The following is an 18,930-nucleotide window of genomic DNA, read 5'->3' as shown; positions in this document are numbered from 1 at the left end:
TATTAGTGCCTACAAGTGACAGTAGAAAACTATATAACATGACATAAAAACATTATTCTAATTGTGGTCCACCATCAACACAAAGTTAAAAAGCAAGGGGAGCACAGGACTGACCTTGGGGGTAATAACGATTGGCTGGATCTTGGAATTCTGATTCAAAGGGGTGTAGCAGGGTATGCTTTAGTCCGTGCTTGTTAGGTGTAAAATCAGGCTGTATTGAGCTAAAAAGGTTAAAAAAAACAGACGACTAAGTGTCCTGCTCCACCTAACAGTTCCAGCTTGAAGTCCGAAAGAGCTGAGAAAGCCGACAGTTGATGGACAACAAATTTTGGTACTCGCCTATCCTGGTTGGCTCCTGGAGGGGGATGTTGGTCATAAAGGTTGGCAACTCCTGGTGGTGTAAAAGTGGCCAATGCTGAGGTAGGGGTTGAGTTCCCAGAGTTATTCAGATGGCCGCTATTCTATTGGATAAATGCAGAAAGGTATGGAGGAGTTTTAGTTTAGAGGCTGGGGTAATGTACTGAAGCTTGCTTGAGGGAGCTGAATTAAAATATAGAGGAATACCTGTCATCGGTTTCTCGAACGTGTAGAACAATCGTTTGAAGAGCCGCAAATGCTATCGGCGGCTCGGGCGCTGTGTTTGAGTGGCCGAGCTGTATGTAGCGGGGCGAACTGCGCATAGTGATTAGTGTTGGGACATGGGGTAATATTGCGCGTGCTTCTTGAGATCAGTGCAGTAACTTGTGGTTCTACTGCGCATGCGCGACTGAGAACAGTGTTATTGGTTGTCCGTGTTTTATTCACTTTGTAGTTGCCATAGAGACCCCGAGTTTGTAGTCAGCGCTGGACCAGGATAATGTTTTGCGAAAGCGCACTGTCTATTCTGGAATTAAATGGCCATTATGGATTAAATGTGCTTGGTTTCCGAATACTGTCAATGGTAGGGTAAGGTCCTAATTCTGATTGGCACGTAGATGCCGTGGGGTACTGACAGACGAGGGCACTGTCTGGCCTGGAGTTGAATGGTCATAATGAAGTGCGTTTGGGGCTGAATACTGTCTTTGGTAGGGTCCAGTTTAGATGGCAGCAAGGCTGTGTTGGAGGACCGTGGGACCGACTGATTGCCTGATTAGCCCACAGTATAAATGGGAAATCTTCTTAATAGCAATAAATTGTGTAATTGCAGGAAAAAGGGGCTAATGGATGAAAGCTGCATGTGGAACTATGGCCTAAAAGATCTAAGGTCAAGGATACCCTGGATATACAGGGGCCTCTGCGAAAATACTCAGGGAGGGGATCTCTACTGAGGAGATGTGTCCATAATAAGGACCTTGGTGTGCGTGGCAGGACATGAGATGTCTGAGTAAGTCGTGTGGCTTTGCTAGCGATAACCGGAGGGTTCCGCCTCGTTGTGCCCATTTGTAGTGCTTTTCAGTTTAAATATCCACCATGCCTCTTTGTGGTTGAGTAAATTGGGGGCATTGCTGGCTTTTGGAACTGAATCTGCTATCCACCATAAAATGTCATCAGGCCCATGATGATTTTCTGTATAATGTTGGACCATGGGAGCTGCTAGTGATTTACATCTGATCCGTGAGCGGTGTTCTCCTATTCTTTTATGGATTTGACGAGTAGTTTGTCCTACATAGCAGAGGCCACAAGGGCATTCTATAATGTAAATGACATGTGCTGTTTTGCAATTCGTAAACTTTATAAGTTGCCAGTCTTTCGCCGATCCGAAAGGAGTTAATTTTCTTGGTGAACCAGCATACTGTACATGTGTTGCATGGGTGATGGCCCTTTATCTCCCGCTTATTCCATAATGTTGATCTTTGTGTCTTATTATCATTTCTGGCGTGGGTTAACAATTCTTTGAGGTTTTTTGATCTCTTAAGTGCCATCCTGGGTACTTTTTCTTCAGGCAAGCTCAATTGCACTAGAGGCCAAAACTTCTTCAATATTCTTTTGATTTTTGTGGTGTCGGGTCCAAAGGTCGATACAAAGGTAAGGGTATACTCCTGGCTTGAGCTAGCCATTTTTGGTGTTAGAAGACTTTCTCATGGCGTGTATTTGGTTCTTTTTGTTGTTTTTCTGATGAGAGTTTTGGGGTAGCCTCTTTCCTCCTGTTTGTTTTGCAGAACCTTTGCATGTTTGTTATAATGGTCCAGTTCTGTGCAGTTACGTCTTAGCCTCAAGAATTGTCCGTATGGAAGGTTGTCCCGTAAGCTCTTCGGGTGATGGCTGTTATAATGTAACAGAGTGTTTCTATCCGTCTCCTTGGTAAAAAGATTGCAAATCAGGGTCCCGTTCTTAACTGAGATGGAAAGATCCAAGAAATTGATTGTTGTGTTGCTACTTTGCATTGTAAATTTAATTTCTTGTGTCTTGGTGTTGAGCCAGTTAAAGAAATCCGTCAGACTTTCCTTGTCTCCTTTCCATGTAAAGATGACATCATCTATGTACCTATACCATGAGGTAATCATGTCTTGGAAAGGGTTAGAAGTGTTGAGGACGTAGAGGTGTTCAAATTCAGCCATAAATATCACTGCCAGCCTGGGAGCAAATGCTGCTCCCATGGCGGTTCGACTTATTTGGAGATAGAAGTTGTCATTAAATGTAAAGAAATTGTTTGTCAAGGCAAGTTCTCGAAGTTCCACTATAGAATTAGTGGGAACTCTTTTCTGTAGCATAAAGTGAGTCAAGTGTCGTCTTATGTATTCCACCGGTGCCTCTTGTGGGATACTTGTGTATAAACTATGTCCATAGTGACTAGGAGTTCTTGATCTTTGTTGAATGTAAGTCCTTCAAACTTTGTGATGGTGGTCATTGTATCTCTCAAATATGTAGGTGTTTGCTGGCTCAGTGGTTTGAGGAAATGGTCTCTGAACTTACAGATGGGTTCGAGTATGGGTCCGCACCCTGACACAATTGGTCTTCCTGGAGGTGTTTGACTATTTTTATGGAGTTTTGGCAGTGCGTAGAATACCGGAGTTCTTTTTTCTGAAGTGTTAAGAAAAAGTTCTTCATCTGTAATCCAGTGTTGTTCTAATGCATATCTTGACACTTCCTGGATTTTACGCTTGATATCTGCTGTGGGGTCTTTACTGAGTTTTTTATAGTTGCCTTCTTCGGTCAGTAGTTTCATTACCATTTCTTTATATTGCGTGATATTTTGAATGACAATCCCTCCTCCTTTGTCCGCTGCTTTAATGATCAGATATTTGTTCTCCACCAAAGTTGTCAATGCCTTGTCAATGGCAACTACAACGTGAATACAACATGAACAACCAATAACACTGTTCTCAGTCGCGCATGCGCAGTAGAACCACAAGTTACTACAGTGATCCAAAGACGCACGCGCAATAGTACCCCATGTCCCAACACTAATCACTATGCGCAGGCGCAGTTCTCCCCGCTACATATAGCTCGGCCACTCATAAACACAGCGCCCGAGCCGCCGATAGCATTTGCGGCTCTTCAGACGATCATTCTACATGTTCGAAAAACCGATGACCGGTATTCCTCTATATTTTAATTCCGCTCCCTCAAGCAAGATTCAGTACATTACCCCAGCCTCTAAACTAAAACTCCTCTGTACCTTCCTGCATTTATCCAATAGGATAGCGGCCATCTGAACAACTCTGGGAACTCAGCCCCTACCTCAGCATTGGCCACTTTTACACTGCCAGGAGTTGCCAACTTTTATGACCAACATCCCCCTCCAGGAACTCTGTACCAGGAGCCAATCAGGATAGGTGAGCACCAAAATGTGTTGCCTATCAACTGTCGGCTTTCTCAGCTCTTTCAGACTTCAAGCTGGAACTGTTAGGTGGAGCAGGACACTTAGTCTTCTGTTTTGTTTACCTTTTTAGCCTGATGTTACACCTAACAAGCATGGACTAAAGCATACCCTGCTACACCCCTTTGGCTAGATATTGGAATTCTGATTAAATCGTTATTACCCCCAAGGTCAGTCCTGTGCGCCCCTTGCTTTTTAACTTTAATTTAATTGTGTTGATGGTGGACCACAATTAGAATGTTTTTATGTCATGTTATATAGTTTTCTACTGTCACTTGTAGGCACTAATATAGTCCCCCCCCCCTACTCTTTTCTAGGGAGACCTATTCCAGGCCCAAGATGAAGGCATAGTGCCGAAACGTCCAAGGACCAACCCTCCATTAAGTTCTACCTGGTCCAGGCCTCTCATTTGACCATCTTATTATTATGAGATTATTATTATATATGTTCAACAAAAGAGACGGAACACTCCTCACTGGACCACCTGATGAGAGAACAAACTAGGTGTATCACTAACATTTTGTACACTCAAACCGGTATTATATGTTGCCATTCTATCCCCTTGTTCAAACCCGTGAGGTGACTTTGCATTTTGAATATCATTTTTTGTTCAAAATTTAGCAGTTTGCTATTGACACTCTTTATTGCGGCCATGAAGCTTTTTAAGAATCATCCAGCACAGATCTTCATGGCTATGTCCCTTTTCCAAGAAATGTTTCACCATGGGTACCAATCATGTCTTGCTCTTAATGCAGCTGCGATGGTTGATCAGCCTAGTCTTACACTTTCTATTAGTTTTCCCCACATAGTGTAGACCAATAGGGCATGTGGTGATATAGACCGCATTCTCACGGTTAATATTAGTCATTTCGAAGGGATTGTGTCCTCCGACGTATTCCACATCTATGACAGTAATGACCACAGCTGTGCTGCTTCGGAAACTTTTCTGTGTCAATGACGTCGATACGATGTCCCTCGAGGGCCTCTGTCGAGAGCCAACGTCACCAGATGTTATAAGTAGGACGCCCGTAACCTCAGTTCTTTTTTTCCGCGAACGTGTTTGCTTTGGAATCTCGGCGCGCCTCGGTTCTTCTCCTGTTGAATCAGTTCTTCGTTCTTGGTTTATTGTGAGAATCATGTCTTTGTCTTCTACCCCGAGGTCGGGCTTCAAGAAGTGCAGCGACTGCGGTTCCAAGATGTCGCTTATGGACCCGCACAACGTCTGCCTGTAGTGCCTCGGCGAGGACCATGCCATCGATGACTGCGATGAATGCCAGTCTTTGACATCGAAGGCCTTGCGGGAGCGGAAGAAGTTATCTGTAGGTAGGGTTTCCAGTAGATCGCTCTTGCCATGCCCGCTCCAGGTCCCGGTCCTCATCGCCCTCGAGACTGTTGGAGCCTGTGAGGCCTTCTAAGAAGGCATTGTCGAAGTCGTCGGCGCTTTGCTTGATGTCGACGCCGATTCCGTCGATGCCTTTTGAGGAGGCTTTATCGGAGGTGCCCTGGAGACCAGTGGAAACTCGGAGGAAGGCCCTGAGTAAATCAGTGAGGCCTGTGTTTGAGCCTTTTTCTGTACCCTCATCCAGGGATTTATTCCAGCCTTTGGATTACATCTCAGAGGTGGATGAAGGTTCAGATGTGGAGGGGTTTGTTCCTCCTGAGGTTCCTGATGACCTGTTATCAGGCCATAGCCCGATGGAAGACCTGCGTCAATCCTTACATGACGCCAGTGGTCTGGACACCTCTCCGGAGTTTGGCAGGCCTGAGCCTGGTACACATGCCGAGGAGTCGTACAGGCGTCTCATGTTGAGGGTGACAGAGTACTTGGGGTGGTCTGCTCCACCTGTGGATTTTCTGCAGGATGACCTGACAGATATTTTGGACCAAGGTCCACCCACTGACATGGTGCTGTCATTTCATATGGCCTTACAAAGAAGGGCGGCAGCTTGGACTGCTCCAGAGTCTCCCGGCAGTGAATAGGTTTCTACCGAAGAAATACCGTCCAGCCAGTGGCAACCCCGGATACTTGTCTTAGCACCCCACTCTGGAGAGTTTGGTGGTGCAGGTGGCTACGGCCCCAGTAAAGCAGGCTACGTACCCTACCGTTGTCCCGGATAGGGATGACAAGCGCTTTGACGGTTGGGCGAAGAAAGTGTTTTCATCTGGGGGTATGGCTTTAAAGGCAGCCAACTCTGTTTGTGCCTTGGCAAGATTCACTCACACTGTGGAATTGTTTCTTTGGCGGCTGGACATATTCCCGAAGGGGAGGAACGGGATTGTTTTCTTGCCCTCGTTCAGGATGGCAAGGATGCCATGTGTGAATCCGTTCAGTCAGGTCTGGATGTGGCAGACTGTGTCAGCCGGTCCATGGCGGCGAGCACTGTGATGCGCAGGTTTGCGTGGTTGCGGAAGTCGGGGTTTGCTCCTGATGTAGAGTCCCGGCTTCTCAACATGCCCTTTGATGGTGACCATCTTTTTGGCAGCAAGGCTGACGAGAGCCTTGAGAGGTTGCAGATCTCCAAAGCTACAGCAAAGTCGTTTAGACCTGAAGTACGTCAACCTCTGCCTTTTCGTCCTAGGGGACAGCAATGGAGGGGACGTTTCTTTCGATACTACTCTTCCTTTGGTAGATCGAGCGGAGCTGCCAGTCAAAGGGCCAACGTTGGAGTATCAGAGGTGGAAAGCAAAGCATTCGAGGTGCCAAAGCCACTCGGGCAGTTGCCTCTTTGCCCTCAGGCACTGCCGCAGTCGCTTTAGCTCAGTCATGAGGCCATGTCCCATGGTTCGCCGGATGGCTGGCGCTGCATCTTGTAGAATGGCGTGCCATTACTTCAGATGTGTGGGTTCTGGAGGTCATAGCCCCTGGCTACATCAGATCCCTGCTGGAGAAAGGCACCATAGAACTGGTGCCTGTAGCAGAGAGGAACAAGGGATGGTATTCCCCATATTGTTTTAGCCCGAAAAAAGACGTGGGATTGAGACCCATCATGGACTTGCGTGGTTTGAACATGCTTCTCAGGAAGGACAAGTTCAAGATGGTTACTCTCTCTCAAGTCCTACAGGCCCTTCAACTTCAGGACTGGTTGTTGTCTCTTGACCTCAAGGATGCTTACTTTCATGTGCCGATTCATTCCAAGCACAAGAAGTACCTGAGGTTTGCGGTTGGTGACTCGCATTTTCAGTTTCGGGTCCTGCCGTTCGGATTGACCTCCGCCCCGAGGGTCTTTACCAAGCTCAGGGTGGTGGTGGCAGCGTATCTCGGGAAACGGGGGATTCACGTCTACCCCTACCTGGAAGATTGGTTGATCAGGGCGCGCTCTCCCGAGCCAGTCCTGGATCGTCTGTCAGTCACCTGCCACTCCCTTCACAAGCTGGGCTTCTCCCTCAACTTGAAGTCCCACTTGACACCTACCCAGCGTCTCCAGTACATCGGAGCAGTGCTCAACACATCCCTGGGGCTACGTTTGCCTCCCCAGGTGAGGGCTCAACACATTCTTCAGATGGTGCACATGATTCAACATGCCCCGAGTCTCCCGGTGTTCGAGTTCTTTAGGTTGCTTGGCCTCATGGCATCCTGCATTCTACTGGTGCCAGAGGCCAGGTTGCGGATGAGATCGCTGCAATGGGATCTCAAGATGCAGTGGTCGCAGTCCTGCGGCAGGATGTCTGATCCTGTTCAGGTGCCGCCCTCGGTCACCCAGGATCTTCTGTGGTGGGCAGTCGAAGGCAGTCTGATGGGGGCTCCTTTTTGGCTACCCTGGCCGGAGGTGACGATCGTGACGGATGCATCCCTCACGGGATGGGGACCCCATGCCAACGAGTTGACAGTCAGCGGTCGCTGGCCTCCATCGGAGTCCAGACTCCATATCAATCTGTTGGAGCTGAGGGCTGTTGGGCTAGCCCTGAAGGCTTTTCTGCAGTCTGTACGGGGGAAGAATGTCCTGATTCTGACGGACAATATAGTGGCCATGCACTAACTCAACAAAGGGATGGGCAGCATCTCCCCCACTGTGCAGAGAGGCGATGCAGCTCTGTTTCTGGCCCATCCAGCAGGAAATTTCAATCCCGGCAATTCATCTGGCCGGAGACGAAAACGAGGCGGCGGATGCTCTGAGCAGGCAGCGCACAGTCTTTCACGACTGTGTCGGAGGGGAAATTCTGCCGGGGTCGGCCAGGCCGTCCGCAGACCTCCGGGCAGGGATGCCCCAACTCCTCCCGTATATCCCAGATGAGATAGCGTATGAGACACACGGAAGAAGCAAGGTGACTCTGCGGTTTATTAGACAAAAACGGCAGGGATGGGTCAAGGAGCGTACGCGTCCGTCCTGACACACACACAATCGCAGGGCTCGCAGGCCCTTTTTACCTTAGTATGACGCGCTACTTGCGTCACCTTGGAAAGTTAGCAAAAAACCTATCGCCACTCTTAATTGGTTGCTCGAGTGGTAGGGTTAGTATAGCATACGTATAGAGAACAATATTAGTGGACAAGGGTTAGTCAGGTGATATATCTGGGTTGTCCCTACAATTAGATATATGAGAATTGTTACATGAAGACCCCTGATGATTGGTTAATGTTAATGGCGTCAGTGATAGGAGCCCCATGTTCTGATTGGTGCGCCCGCAAGCTTCCCAGCCTGGGACCATCGCTGTTCCCAGCTCTCGGTGTACCTGTCATTTGCAACAATGTTTCACTATGGGTACGTGCAGACAATGTGAGGACTTATTCATAGCTGGAAGACCGACTACTCCCTCTGTCGCAGATGTCCATTGAGCCTTTTAATTGTATCTGCCTATGTCTTGTAGTGAGGGATCCAGACGCCTTCTTCCTCCTGGGCTTGGCATCCTGTCAGGTTCGGCTTGGTCACGTGAGGTGGGACCGTGTTTGAGGCAGAATTCTGCACAATTAATATTGTTTTTCCACTGTGTGCCTGGTTTAATTTGCAGGTGTGACTTTAACGTTGGTGTGCGGCGTGCGAGGTTGCAACATCGTGCCCTTGATGGTTTGCTCTTGGAATGTGGGTTTGCAACATTGCGACCTTGGCTGTTTGCTTTCGCTTGGCTCATTCTGCAGGATCAGCAACCTGACTCTTGTTCCTTTAACGTCCATGGAAGCTCTTGCTTGCGGCCTACTTAGGCCTGGTGTATAAGTGGAACCGTTTGGTGCACAGGCGCTTTAGGTTACAGTACCATATTGTCTTATGACCAGTATCGTGTCTTCATTATATTTCTCATTGTGGCACCTGGTTTTAGGAGAAGCGTAAGCAAGCTCTTTTAGATGAGTTCATGATGCGTCTTGCGTTTCTGCATTTTGAAAGCCTACGTGGAAAATAATAAAGATGCATGTCCGTGAGTATGTCTGTCGCCTACGTCATAGCACTGAGTATATTCTTCGTGTAGATTGGTGCGGGAGTGTCCAGTGTGTATATTTGTATAGTTGTGCTGACCGTTGGCTAGGTCGTCATGGCATCTCTAATGACGTGTAGGTTTTAGTCTAGTTGATCCGCGCCGCAGGTGTCGGCATGGCCAGGGCGGGCTGCTGGGCAGGCAGATGGACACATCCGTATGTTCCTGTACCAGGGTATTTGGTCGTCTGGTAGATGGGCAAACTCTTCTCGTGGCGGGTGTCTGGGTCGTGACCCTTTAGGCCAAGCGCGAGAGGTGAAGGACGGGAGCCTGGTCTTCCATTCTCCCACTTCAACTGGGAGCTGGCTCAGGAAGTTTTCTTGGAGATATTCACCCTTTGGGGGACCCCACAAGTGGATCTCTTCGCCACCAGTGTCTACCGGAAGTGCAAAAGATTCTGCTTGCGGGAATTTCCTCCAAGAGGAGCCTTTGGGGACGCGTTCATAGTGGATTGATCCTTCCCACTGCTGTACGCGTTTCCTCCAGTCACCGTCATTCCGCAGGTGTTGCAGAGGTTCGGTTCCCGAATGATCCTCATTGCTCCGGCATGGGCCAGGAGTGCGTGAGTGCGTGTACCCGGACCTTCTAGACATGTCCATCTGCCCTCCACGCTGTCTTCCCTACCAAGACGATCTGTTCTCACAGGAAGGGGGTCGGGTTCTCCATTCAGGTCAAGTCTCTCAGCCTTCAAGCTTGGCATCTGAAAGGCTGAGGTATAAGGATTGGGACCTCCCTGAAGACGTGATGGAGCTGTTGCTTGCGGCCAGAAGGCCCGCAACAAAGTCTCTGTACCGTTGCCTTTGGAGAAAGTTCTGTGACTGGTGCAGGGTAAAGAATGTGGATCCTTTTTCATGTGCCATTCCTGTGGTTGTCTGTTTTGCTTTCGTTAGCCCACAAGAGCCTGCAAATGGGTACCATTAAGGGGTACCTGGCGGCGCTGTCCATATTTAAGTGCTCGTCTGAGGAGCGTTTGTATTTCAAGATTCCTTTTGATTTCTCAGTTTCTGAAAGGGCTAACTAATGTGTTTCCACCATCACCTTTCCAGGTGCCCGGTTGGGATTTGAACTTAGTTTTAAAGTTCCTGATGGGAGCTCCGTTTGAGCCCTTACATTCTTGTCCATTGAGACTGTTGTCATTTAAGACTGTAGTTTTAGTTGCGGTTACTTCTGCTCGCAGAGTGAGTAAGTTGCACGCACTATCCGCCAAGCCACCATTCACAGTGTTCCATAAGGATAGGATTGTCCTTAGGGTTCGTCCTTTTCTTCCGAAAGTTGTCGGAATTTCATTTAAGCTGTAAGGTCATTCTTCCGGCGTTCTATCCTCCTCCGCATCCTGGTAAGGAAGAGGAGAGGCTCCATAGGTTGGATCCTAGGAGAGCTTTACGTTTCTACATCTCACGCATGTCCCGGGTCAGAGTGGACGATCAGCTCTTTGTAGGATAGGCTGGAAGGCGTTTGGGTCAAGCTGTTACTAAGCAGACCTTGTCCAGATGGATTATCTTTACAATCTCTGAATGTTACTACTTGGTGAATAAGGACCCTCCAGTAGGCTTACGGGCCCATTCTACTAGGGGTGTGGCTGCTTCGACTGCTGTGCAAAGGAGTGTTCCTATTCGTAACATTTGTGAAGTGGCCACATGGGCCTCTGTCCATACTTTTGTAAAACACTATTCCCTGGATTCTATCCATGGACAAGATTTGGCCTTTGGCAAGGCAGTCCTCCATTCTGATTGGGCATTCTAAAATCTAAATTATTTTCCCACCTCCATACATTGGTACTGCTTTGGGAGTCTGTCATAGATGTGGAATACGTCGGAGGACACAATCCCTTCGAAGAACACGTTACTTTCTTACCTGGTAACGTTTGTTTGATGGGATGTTCCTCCGACGTATTTCACATTGCACCCTCCCAGCCTGCCTCTCTACAGAATTTCTTATGCGATTGCAGCTTACGTTTCCGCAAGGCTTTCTGTAGTCCTACTGGCAGAAGATTAGTGCCACACGTTCTGGGGAAAAAAATACAACTCAGGCTATGGGCGTCGTGCGTCCTACTCATAACCTCTGGTGACGTCGGCTCTCAACGGAGGCCATCGAGGGACAGCATATTGATGTCATCGACGCAGACGGCGAACATTTTTCAGAAGCAACACAGCTGTTTTTTCAACATTATTTTTTCGACTTTGACTTTCGACATTATTTAATTCGACTTTGTGACTATATAAACCATCTCGAAAGTGTACTCGTCTCTTCCCATTCGGTACCACAAAACTGTTTAATATAGAACGCCTTCTCATGATTAAATTTCGTGAGATCTTTTTTTAGTCTTTTGATCCTTTCAAGCATAGTATTCTTACATTCTAATCACTCCTTCATATGCTGGTCTAGTTTCCTTTTTCAAGGCTTCCAAATCCAGTTCTGTCTTCAAATCGTCTTGCATCTTATTCAGGTTTATTTCTATTTGTTTAGAATCTAGATTTGCAATGTCAATGATCATTATGAGCCAATCATGCCCACATTTGTTGGCTATATACCTCCACCTAATCTTAAAGTCCTTGTTGTTCGAATTTTGAATTAGTGCCAAATAATGTTTTTTTGTTTATTTTAAATGTGATATAAACCTAGCGGTGGGGGCATTACTGGTTGGGTAATGATCCGGGCCACCCTTGGGTGCCATTACCTGACAGGTAATGCCACCGCCACTGAGGGTTTGTTTGCTTTTTGTTGTAAGTTGCGATCCAGCACGCTCCGTTTCTCAACATAAAAAAAACTACAAAACAAAATGGATATAAGGAGAATGGAACTACACCATGTCCCTTCTCACTTTCCAGGATGTCCATTTGTGCAGTGAGGAAGAATTAGGCCAGTAGAAGAGGTGAGCGGGTGTGTGGGAAGCTGGTGGACGCAAGGTGTGTGTGTGTGTGTGTGTGCGTGTGCGTGTGTGTGTGTGTGTGTGTGTGTGTATATGTGTACTGGGGTGGGGGACATAAGATTGAGGCGAGGGGAGGGTTAACTGGAGGCTGGAGCAGCAGGTGTTCATGGGGCATGCAAAGCGGGCAATACCACCAGGTAAAGCCTGCCGTCTAATCTCCCAGATTGGTTAGGAGATCTAATGATGTCAACTTCAGGGTGCTAATGATGTGTAGATTGAATCAGCGTGAGAGCCTAGGCAGCAGCCCCCTAAGATTCAACACTGCAGCCTCTCGCTGATTGGGAGACTGTCAACCTGTTTGAGTGTATACAATCCTTTTAGTGCAATATGTTTTTAATGCTGTTAGAATATAGTGCCATTTTTAAATGCTTTATTAAGTTTATTTTGTGTACAACATTGTTTTGACTAACCTCTTATTTAACCTGTACAGCCGGGACGAAGTTAAGACGAGGTGGGGTGTCTCTGACTTCATTAAGGCTTTCATTAAATTCCACGGCCACGTGTTCTTGACTAGGAGCCTTGAGAAACTGAGTCCTTTGCGAGAGAAGCTAGAAGAACATTTCAAGGTCAGCAGCATTTTAAATTATCTTTTGTTTTCTCCTTCGAGTGTTTTCATTGTTGTGAATTAGATCAGTCTTGTAAATCATTTTGGAACTTGCACAGATAACCTATTTAAACAATGTCTTACAATTAGCTAGCCTATCTATAGCCTTCAGATTAGTGATTTTGCGCTGACAACATAATAGTGCAACATTTGTCATTTTTAAATGTGCTGATAAATGTTTGAACGCTACTAAAGATGCGCCAAGTAAAGTCTTTTTTCCAATCTGCTACTTAGTGTGATTGACACATCATGTCATATATGAAGCAAATCCCTTTGGGATTGCTTTAAAACGTAGGCATGTTAAAGGAATAGTGCCATCAAAAATGTTATTGGCTCAAAAGATGGGCCGTGATCAAAAATGTATATAAAAAATATTCATTAAAGTTCCTATGTAAACTTTTGAGCAAATGAGGCTCAAAGTCACATTTGAAGCACTAGGAGGCATCCATTTTGTGAAATGGATGAGCCTCCTCTGCTTGTCTTAATCTCTGCCCTTGTGGCACTAATGAAGCAAAAGCCAGCCAGCTGTAAAATACAAAAGCTACCAGCAGGTGGCTTTTGCTTAATTTTTGCCGGAGAGCAGTGATTAACACAAGCTGTTGCTGGTAAATGCTTTAAATTTCATTCTCTTTTAAAAGCACTGCAAAATAAATGCTGCAGTTCTCTTGCTAATTTAGAAAGAAAACCGCAGCATCTATAACATTGTATTTGTTTGCTGTGGCTTCAGCTTTGAGTCTCCTGGCTCACCTGACCCAGGGGAGCCCAGGAGACTCAAAGCTGAAGCCACAGCAAACATAAATACAGCGTTGTTGTATTTAAAAATGCTGCAGTTTTCTTTCCACGTTTCCCAGAGCCTAAGAAACGTGGAAAGAAAACTGTGGCATTTACAAATACAACAATGTTGGATTTCTGACTTTGGCAGCTTTCGCTTCGTCTCCTGGACTCCCCCAAGCAACAGCTTTCCCAGGCAAATGCATGACCTTATAAGGAATTTACTGACCTGGCAAGGCACAAAGACCAGACAACTGTCTGGCCAAAGAACAAGCGACAAATCTCGTGACATGGCCCTTTTAGGGTAGTATACATGTTTACTAGCCATACTCGTTAAACGCAAATGTGCACACTAAAAAATAACGCAACAATGGTAAAAATGTATTTGCTGCCACCAGCTTGCCCTTGGGCACATATAAAATTAACCAAAAATACCAGTGGTAAAAATCTAGGGTGATACAAACATATCCCTATTGCATTGCACTGCACTTTAAGGTGCTGTATGCAATGTTAAAAAGTACAAGAATCCCTGTACTGATTGTCGGAAGGACTGGTCAGTTTACCCATAACAATGCGCAAAAGGGAAGTGAAGCTGAAGGCTTTACCTCCCTTCAAAACGCCAGAACAGGTTGAGAAATGGAGCAAAAAGAATGGGGATCCATATGAAGTATGGAAGGAAAGTTGCAAAAAGTGACGTTTTTCCGAACGTCTTTTATCTAGGATTTGAGCTGTAGATTTCCCTAAGCTCGCTAATGGTAAGAATCTGCATCCAAAATTGGCACGGGCTGTCCAATCAAACACAGCCTCTGGCCACCACATCAGACCAGTGATGAGATGGATTTCTAGAATCTGGCCTGGTGTACAGATTTCAGGAGGCCGTTCTAGTTATAGTCGTCTATTTCTCTCCTTCCTTTTTTTATGAAGCTTTTGGAGTCTTTGGTGTCCCCTCTTCTCGCCTCTTTCCTTGAATCTTGTTTTCTAAACTCTTTCCAGTCAGGTTTCTGACCAGGGAGGGGAATGGAGACTGTACTAGTCTTAGTACTGGCTGATCTGGCCATGATGGTGGACAGTGGGTGCCTTAATATTGCTAGATCTCTCTGCTGCATTTGATATGGTGGACCACTCGGTCCTACTGTCCCTCATGGCCGTGGCTGGTCTCTCCGGCCCCGTCCTGGTTCTTCTCATTCTTGTCTGACGGGACTCAAATTCTCTCCCTTCCCCCTTACCTCTTATCACTTACTTTCATGTGATGTCCCTCAGGGCTCGGCCTTGTCCCCTATGCTGTTTAAGATCTACGTTCAGTCTCTCGTCGGTCGGCTTCTCTCGTACGGCTTCCAGTGTTAAGCATATGCTGACAACCTTAAGATCTTGGTCCGATTGGATTCGGGCCAGCCTGAGGTGTTGTCACGCTTATGTGCGTGCCTGGGAGCTGTGAAGGGGTGGATGGACGAGAATTGTCTGAAACTCAACGGGGACAAGACTGAGATTTTGGTGATGGGTTCTCCCCCTGATCCTTCACTATGGGTTGTTTCTTCTCCAGCATGGGGTCTGGCATGAATTCACATACTCATGAATATTCCCCATCAGGCCAGGAATACTCCGTAAAAGAAAAAAGTTTCACTTTCACTTACACACGGCCTTTCTCCCATAAACCAATTGCTGAGCTCTGGGTCATACTGCCCCCAGCCAATGACTGGCCTCCCCAAAACCCTCCTCTGGCAGCCGTCTTCAGATTTTTAACACACGTTCAAGTGTTGGGAGTCCTTGTGATTTTCTCAGAGCTTTTCTAAGTTTTCACGCTTGTTCATTTAAAAAGTTCCTAGTTTTGTCTAATAGAGCCTGTGTGCTCTTTCACTTCTTTGCCCGGCAGGCGGGGATTCATTTGTTAGCATCTTTCAACGCCCTTCAAGGGCAGAATCGTCGCATTTCATCGGAGATTCCAGAATGCCATTGGGCCTAAACTGCAAGCTGGACCATGTCATGGAAGGATAGAGGTTCCTGCTTCAAGCTCTGCTCCAGCTGCGGATTGAGGAACATGTTTGTGGAGGACAAACACTCCCAGTGCCTCTGCTGTCTCCATCTTGACCACAAGGAAGCGGATTGTGAAATCTGCTATGGTTTCTCCAAGTGCACCATCAAGGATCGTCGCAGTAGGTTGGCAGCATGGCTCAACACCTAGGCCTCTAACCTGTGCAGCAAGCAGTGGCATGCCTCACCCAGTAGTGGGCTTCTAAGTCCTTTGAGGCCGCCCCATCTGTGGGAGCCCAAGACCAGGCCAAGAACCACAAGTCTGTTTCCATTGGGGTCGCCGTGCAAGCGGGTCTAGCGACGAGCATGCCACGCTCATCTTCACCGTCTGCCTCCATCTCCAGTCATAACGGCTGGAGAAGACCAAAGCACAGGGTAAGGTGTCCGACCTACCCCTGAAGGCCCAGGTGGTCCAGGCAAAGTCCTCCTCGACGATCAAGCTGGTGGCAGCTTGTTGGGGAGAATTCTCTCTTTAGGCTGAATTTCCTAACCTAGTGAATCCCCCAGCAGCTTTGCTGGATTTCTGGAGTTTGTTTTTTTTCTCCTGCCAAGAATGAGACTCTTTTTCTCCCACTCTTGGACATGATTTATGGTGTTCCTTTGACTGTTAATGTGTTTTATGGGCTATGGTGTCCTTTACTCCATAGGGTCTCATGTGGTTTTCCTATGTGTGTTACACAGCAACCTCTGTGCAGTAACACAGGGGTGTCATAGTGACACCCCACCATAGACTCCATACCCTGGGACTGACTACTGTCTCCCCGGGCATATAAAGTCACCATTGGCTTTACTAGTCCCAAATTATTAACAGAAACCAGTACAAACCATCATATTGTGGACATACTGGTTGGGGCAATTTGATTGCCCCGGGGTCTGTTAGTCGAGGGGGCACGTCTCCGTCCCCCCTGATAGAGTTTTGGCTGGTGGCAGTGGATACTACTTTTTAGATTCGACCGCGAATATATCCCTATGGGATTTCCCATTGTTCGAGGCTACCAACTTTAATTATTTAATTCTCATAGCCTCGAACATACCGCCGGTTTATTTAATTAATAATAATTCACCGGTTGGTATTTTTTGCCAGGACTCGATTCTAAAATGGCGTTTGTGTTCTCTTCTCTGACTCCAACCCAAGTCGAGCCCTTTGTTTCACTTTTTGGCGGGCTTCTCCACAGAAGCCTCCAAAAGTGCTGCCACTCTGTCTGGGTACCACAGGGGGTATGGGAGGGGGGTTTAGGCACCCTGGACTGAGTTACCTTGGTAACTCAAGTCACACTCTTGTGTGATTGGCCCAAGTGGTGAGCCGGCCGGCTCACCACTTAGCATGTTTGACAGCTAGGCTGAGTGAATGGGGGTGTGCTGCATAAAAGCAGGGCTTTGGGGACTGGAACTTCAGAAGTCGCCACAGGACCTGAGAATCTGACGAGGGAGAAGCTGAGCCGACCTATCACGACGACCCCACCGGTGGAGCCCTCCGGAACCGTCTCGCCACTTCCCGATGACAGAGATGATCTCCCGGCTGGACAGGCTTCTTCCCCTGACTGGTGGGCACAACCAGTTTATCTTCTCTTCGCACCCCAGCCCGGCTTGTGGTCGAATTGCCCGAGCGAAGCACCCTGGCAACCGGATAGCCACTGGACCGCGAACTAAAGGACCGCTCCTTTTACCTGAGAACTCCGCGGCTGGTTTCTTCCCTGGCAGTGCAATGGACTCCTGTCCTCCTCCCCGACGAGATCCTCTCTTCCCCCAACGAAGCACCGACTTGCATCCGCTGCCAGGAACAACTGTCCCTGCTCACCACTTTAAGGTACCGTGTCCGCCAGGCCTCCCTTTCTAAAGATTGCTACAAGGTAATAATAACCCCTTAACCTTCTGGACTGGGCTGGCTGCATTGACCTTCTAATTGGTCCCTTTCTTTTGGTCCAACTCTATTTGAACCTTTGCAAGACTCTTGTGCACTGCAACCGTGTGACCTTGGACACAATTCGTTTGATCCTCTTAAAGTGGATCCGGCCTACTAAACTCTAACTTCACGGTTTTACTTTGCCTTCCTCTCTTGTTGTGTTCTTGTAAAAGTGTTGGGATCTGTTTCAATTTATTCTCTGCTTTTCTCTCCCTTTTAAAACAAATTATTAGAGTGCCATCTGCGTTAAGCGCTCACCGCTGTCTGAAAATAAGTGGGACTTTACTTAAGACTTGTGTAATATTCTTTTAGGGGAGTGTACATCTTTTAGTGACTGTGTTTTTGAATTGCTTACCATTAGTGCCTGTGTTTTTTCTAGATGTGGTTTTAAATAAATAATTATCTCTTTTACACCAAGCCCTGGTCAGTGTTTACTTGTTCCAGTGTGTTCTTTTGACCTATTGTGAATACTCTGTATACTGCTTAACTCTTCTTGAGGGAAGTCTGACTGCTCAGCCATAGCTACCAAGTGAATCTGTGTGGTACAGACTGCTACCAAGTGGGTTTACTGCCAAACACCTGTAGTCTTAAATCTTTTGCAGTGGTCCCAGAGGGAATTGCACAGGTGCCTGCCTAACACAGCTGTCTTCTCGAAGGTGAAAGTGGTTGACCCGGTCCAGGGGACCCCGACGGCGCCCAGAGTGGCCCTTCCCCGAGGCAGGATGCTTCGGCCGAACCGGTAGAGAACACCGGAGAAGAGGATGCCATCCCTGAGTCCGAGACCGACCGCTCAGGACGCAAAAAAGTGGGGGAAAGGAGTGGAGGCGTCTACTGTGCTCCAGGGCATGGACATTTCTTCTTCAGATGAAGAGGACTTGGTGTCCATTCACACAGTCCTGAGGACATGGGGGAATGCCGAGGGGCTCGGCGACGCCGGGAGTGCCGAGGGGGACGATGACGCCGGGAATTCCGACTATGGTGATGTGTGTGCTGGGCCCCGCAAGCCTACCCCATCCGTCTCCAGACACGTATCGCTGGGCATCCTTTCAACTCTCCACACTCTGGTATCGGAGACGGCGCCCTCAGCCCCGGTGACAACAGGCCCCCTCCAGCAAAAGAGAAAACGGCACCCTATGCCGCCTCATCAACCGCTGCACATGCCCCCACAAACCCTGCAGGGATACGGGGGCGGACACGGATGGCTGTGGTAGCGTTTCCCCGCCGCCTAGGGCTTCTCCCCTGGACGAAGTGGGTTTGTTGCATGCCATGGTCAACCACACATCTGAGCTCTTCCAGCTGATGCCCTGAAGAGACCAAGAAGGAAGGTTTCTTTTACCAATTAAGTGAGGCCAAGTGGGAGCCCATTCTGGCAGTGCCTCTTCCGGACGAAGTTTGGGATGAGGGCCTGGCACTGACGAGGAATCCCGCCTCAGCCCCAGCAAAAAGACAGGCTGGAAAAGAAGTACTGGGTGCCTGCGGTCGCAGACCTC

At 47.7% G+C, this 18,930-nt stretch overlaps 1 protein-coding gene across 6 annotated transcripts in view; it reads left to right on the top strand.

Annotated features, from left to right (window-relative positions):
- Positions 1 to 18,930, top strand: part of SMG7 (SMG7 nonsense mediated mRNA decay factor) — a 1,316,737-nt gene that overhangs the window by 402,779 nt on the left and 895,028 nt on the right. For all 6 annotated transcript variants that reach the window (XM_069641403.1, XM_069641402.1, XM_069641401.1 and 3 more), the window contains exon 8: positions 12,565 to 12,700. In XM_069641403.1, coding sequence (XP_069497504.1) covers positions 12,565 to 12,700 — 136 coding nt within the window. The remainder of the gene's footprint in view (positions 1 to 12,564; positions 12,701 to 18,930) is intronic.

Source organism: Ambystoma mexicanum, chromosome 1q (genome assembly GCF_040938575.1).
Source record: "Ambystoma mexicanum isolate Mex_15411 chromosome 1q, UKY_AmexF1_1, whole genome shotgun sequence".
Taxonomy (NCBI): domain Eukaryota; kingdom Metazoa; phylum Chordata; class Amphibia; order Caudata; family Ambystomatidae; genus Ambystoma; species Ambystoma mexicanum.
This window is presented reverse-complemented; position numbering and strand designations above follow the sequence as displayed.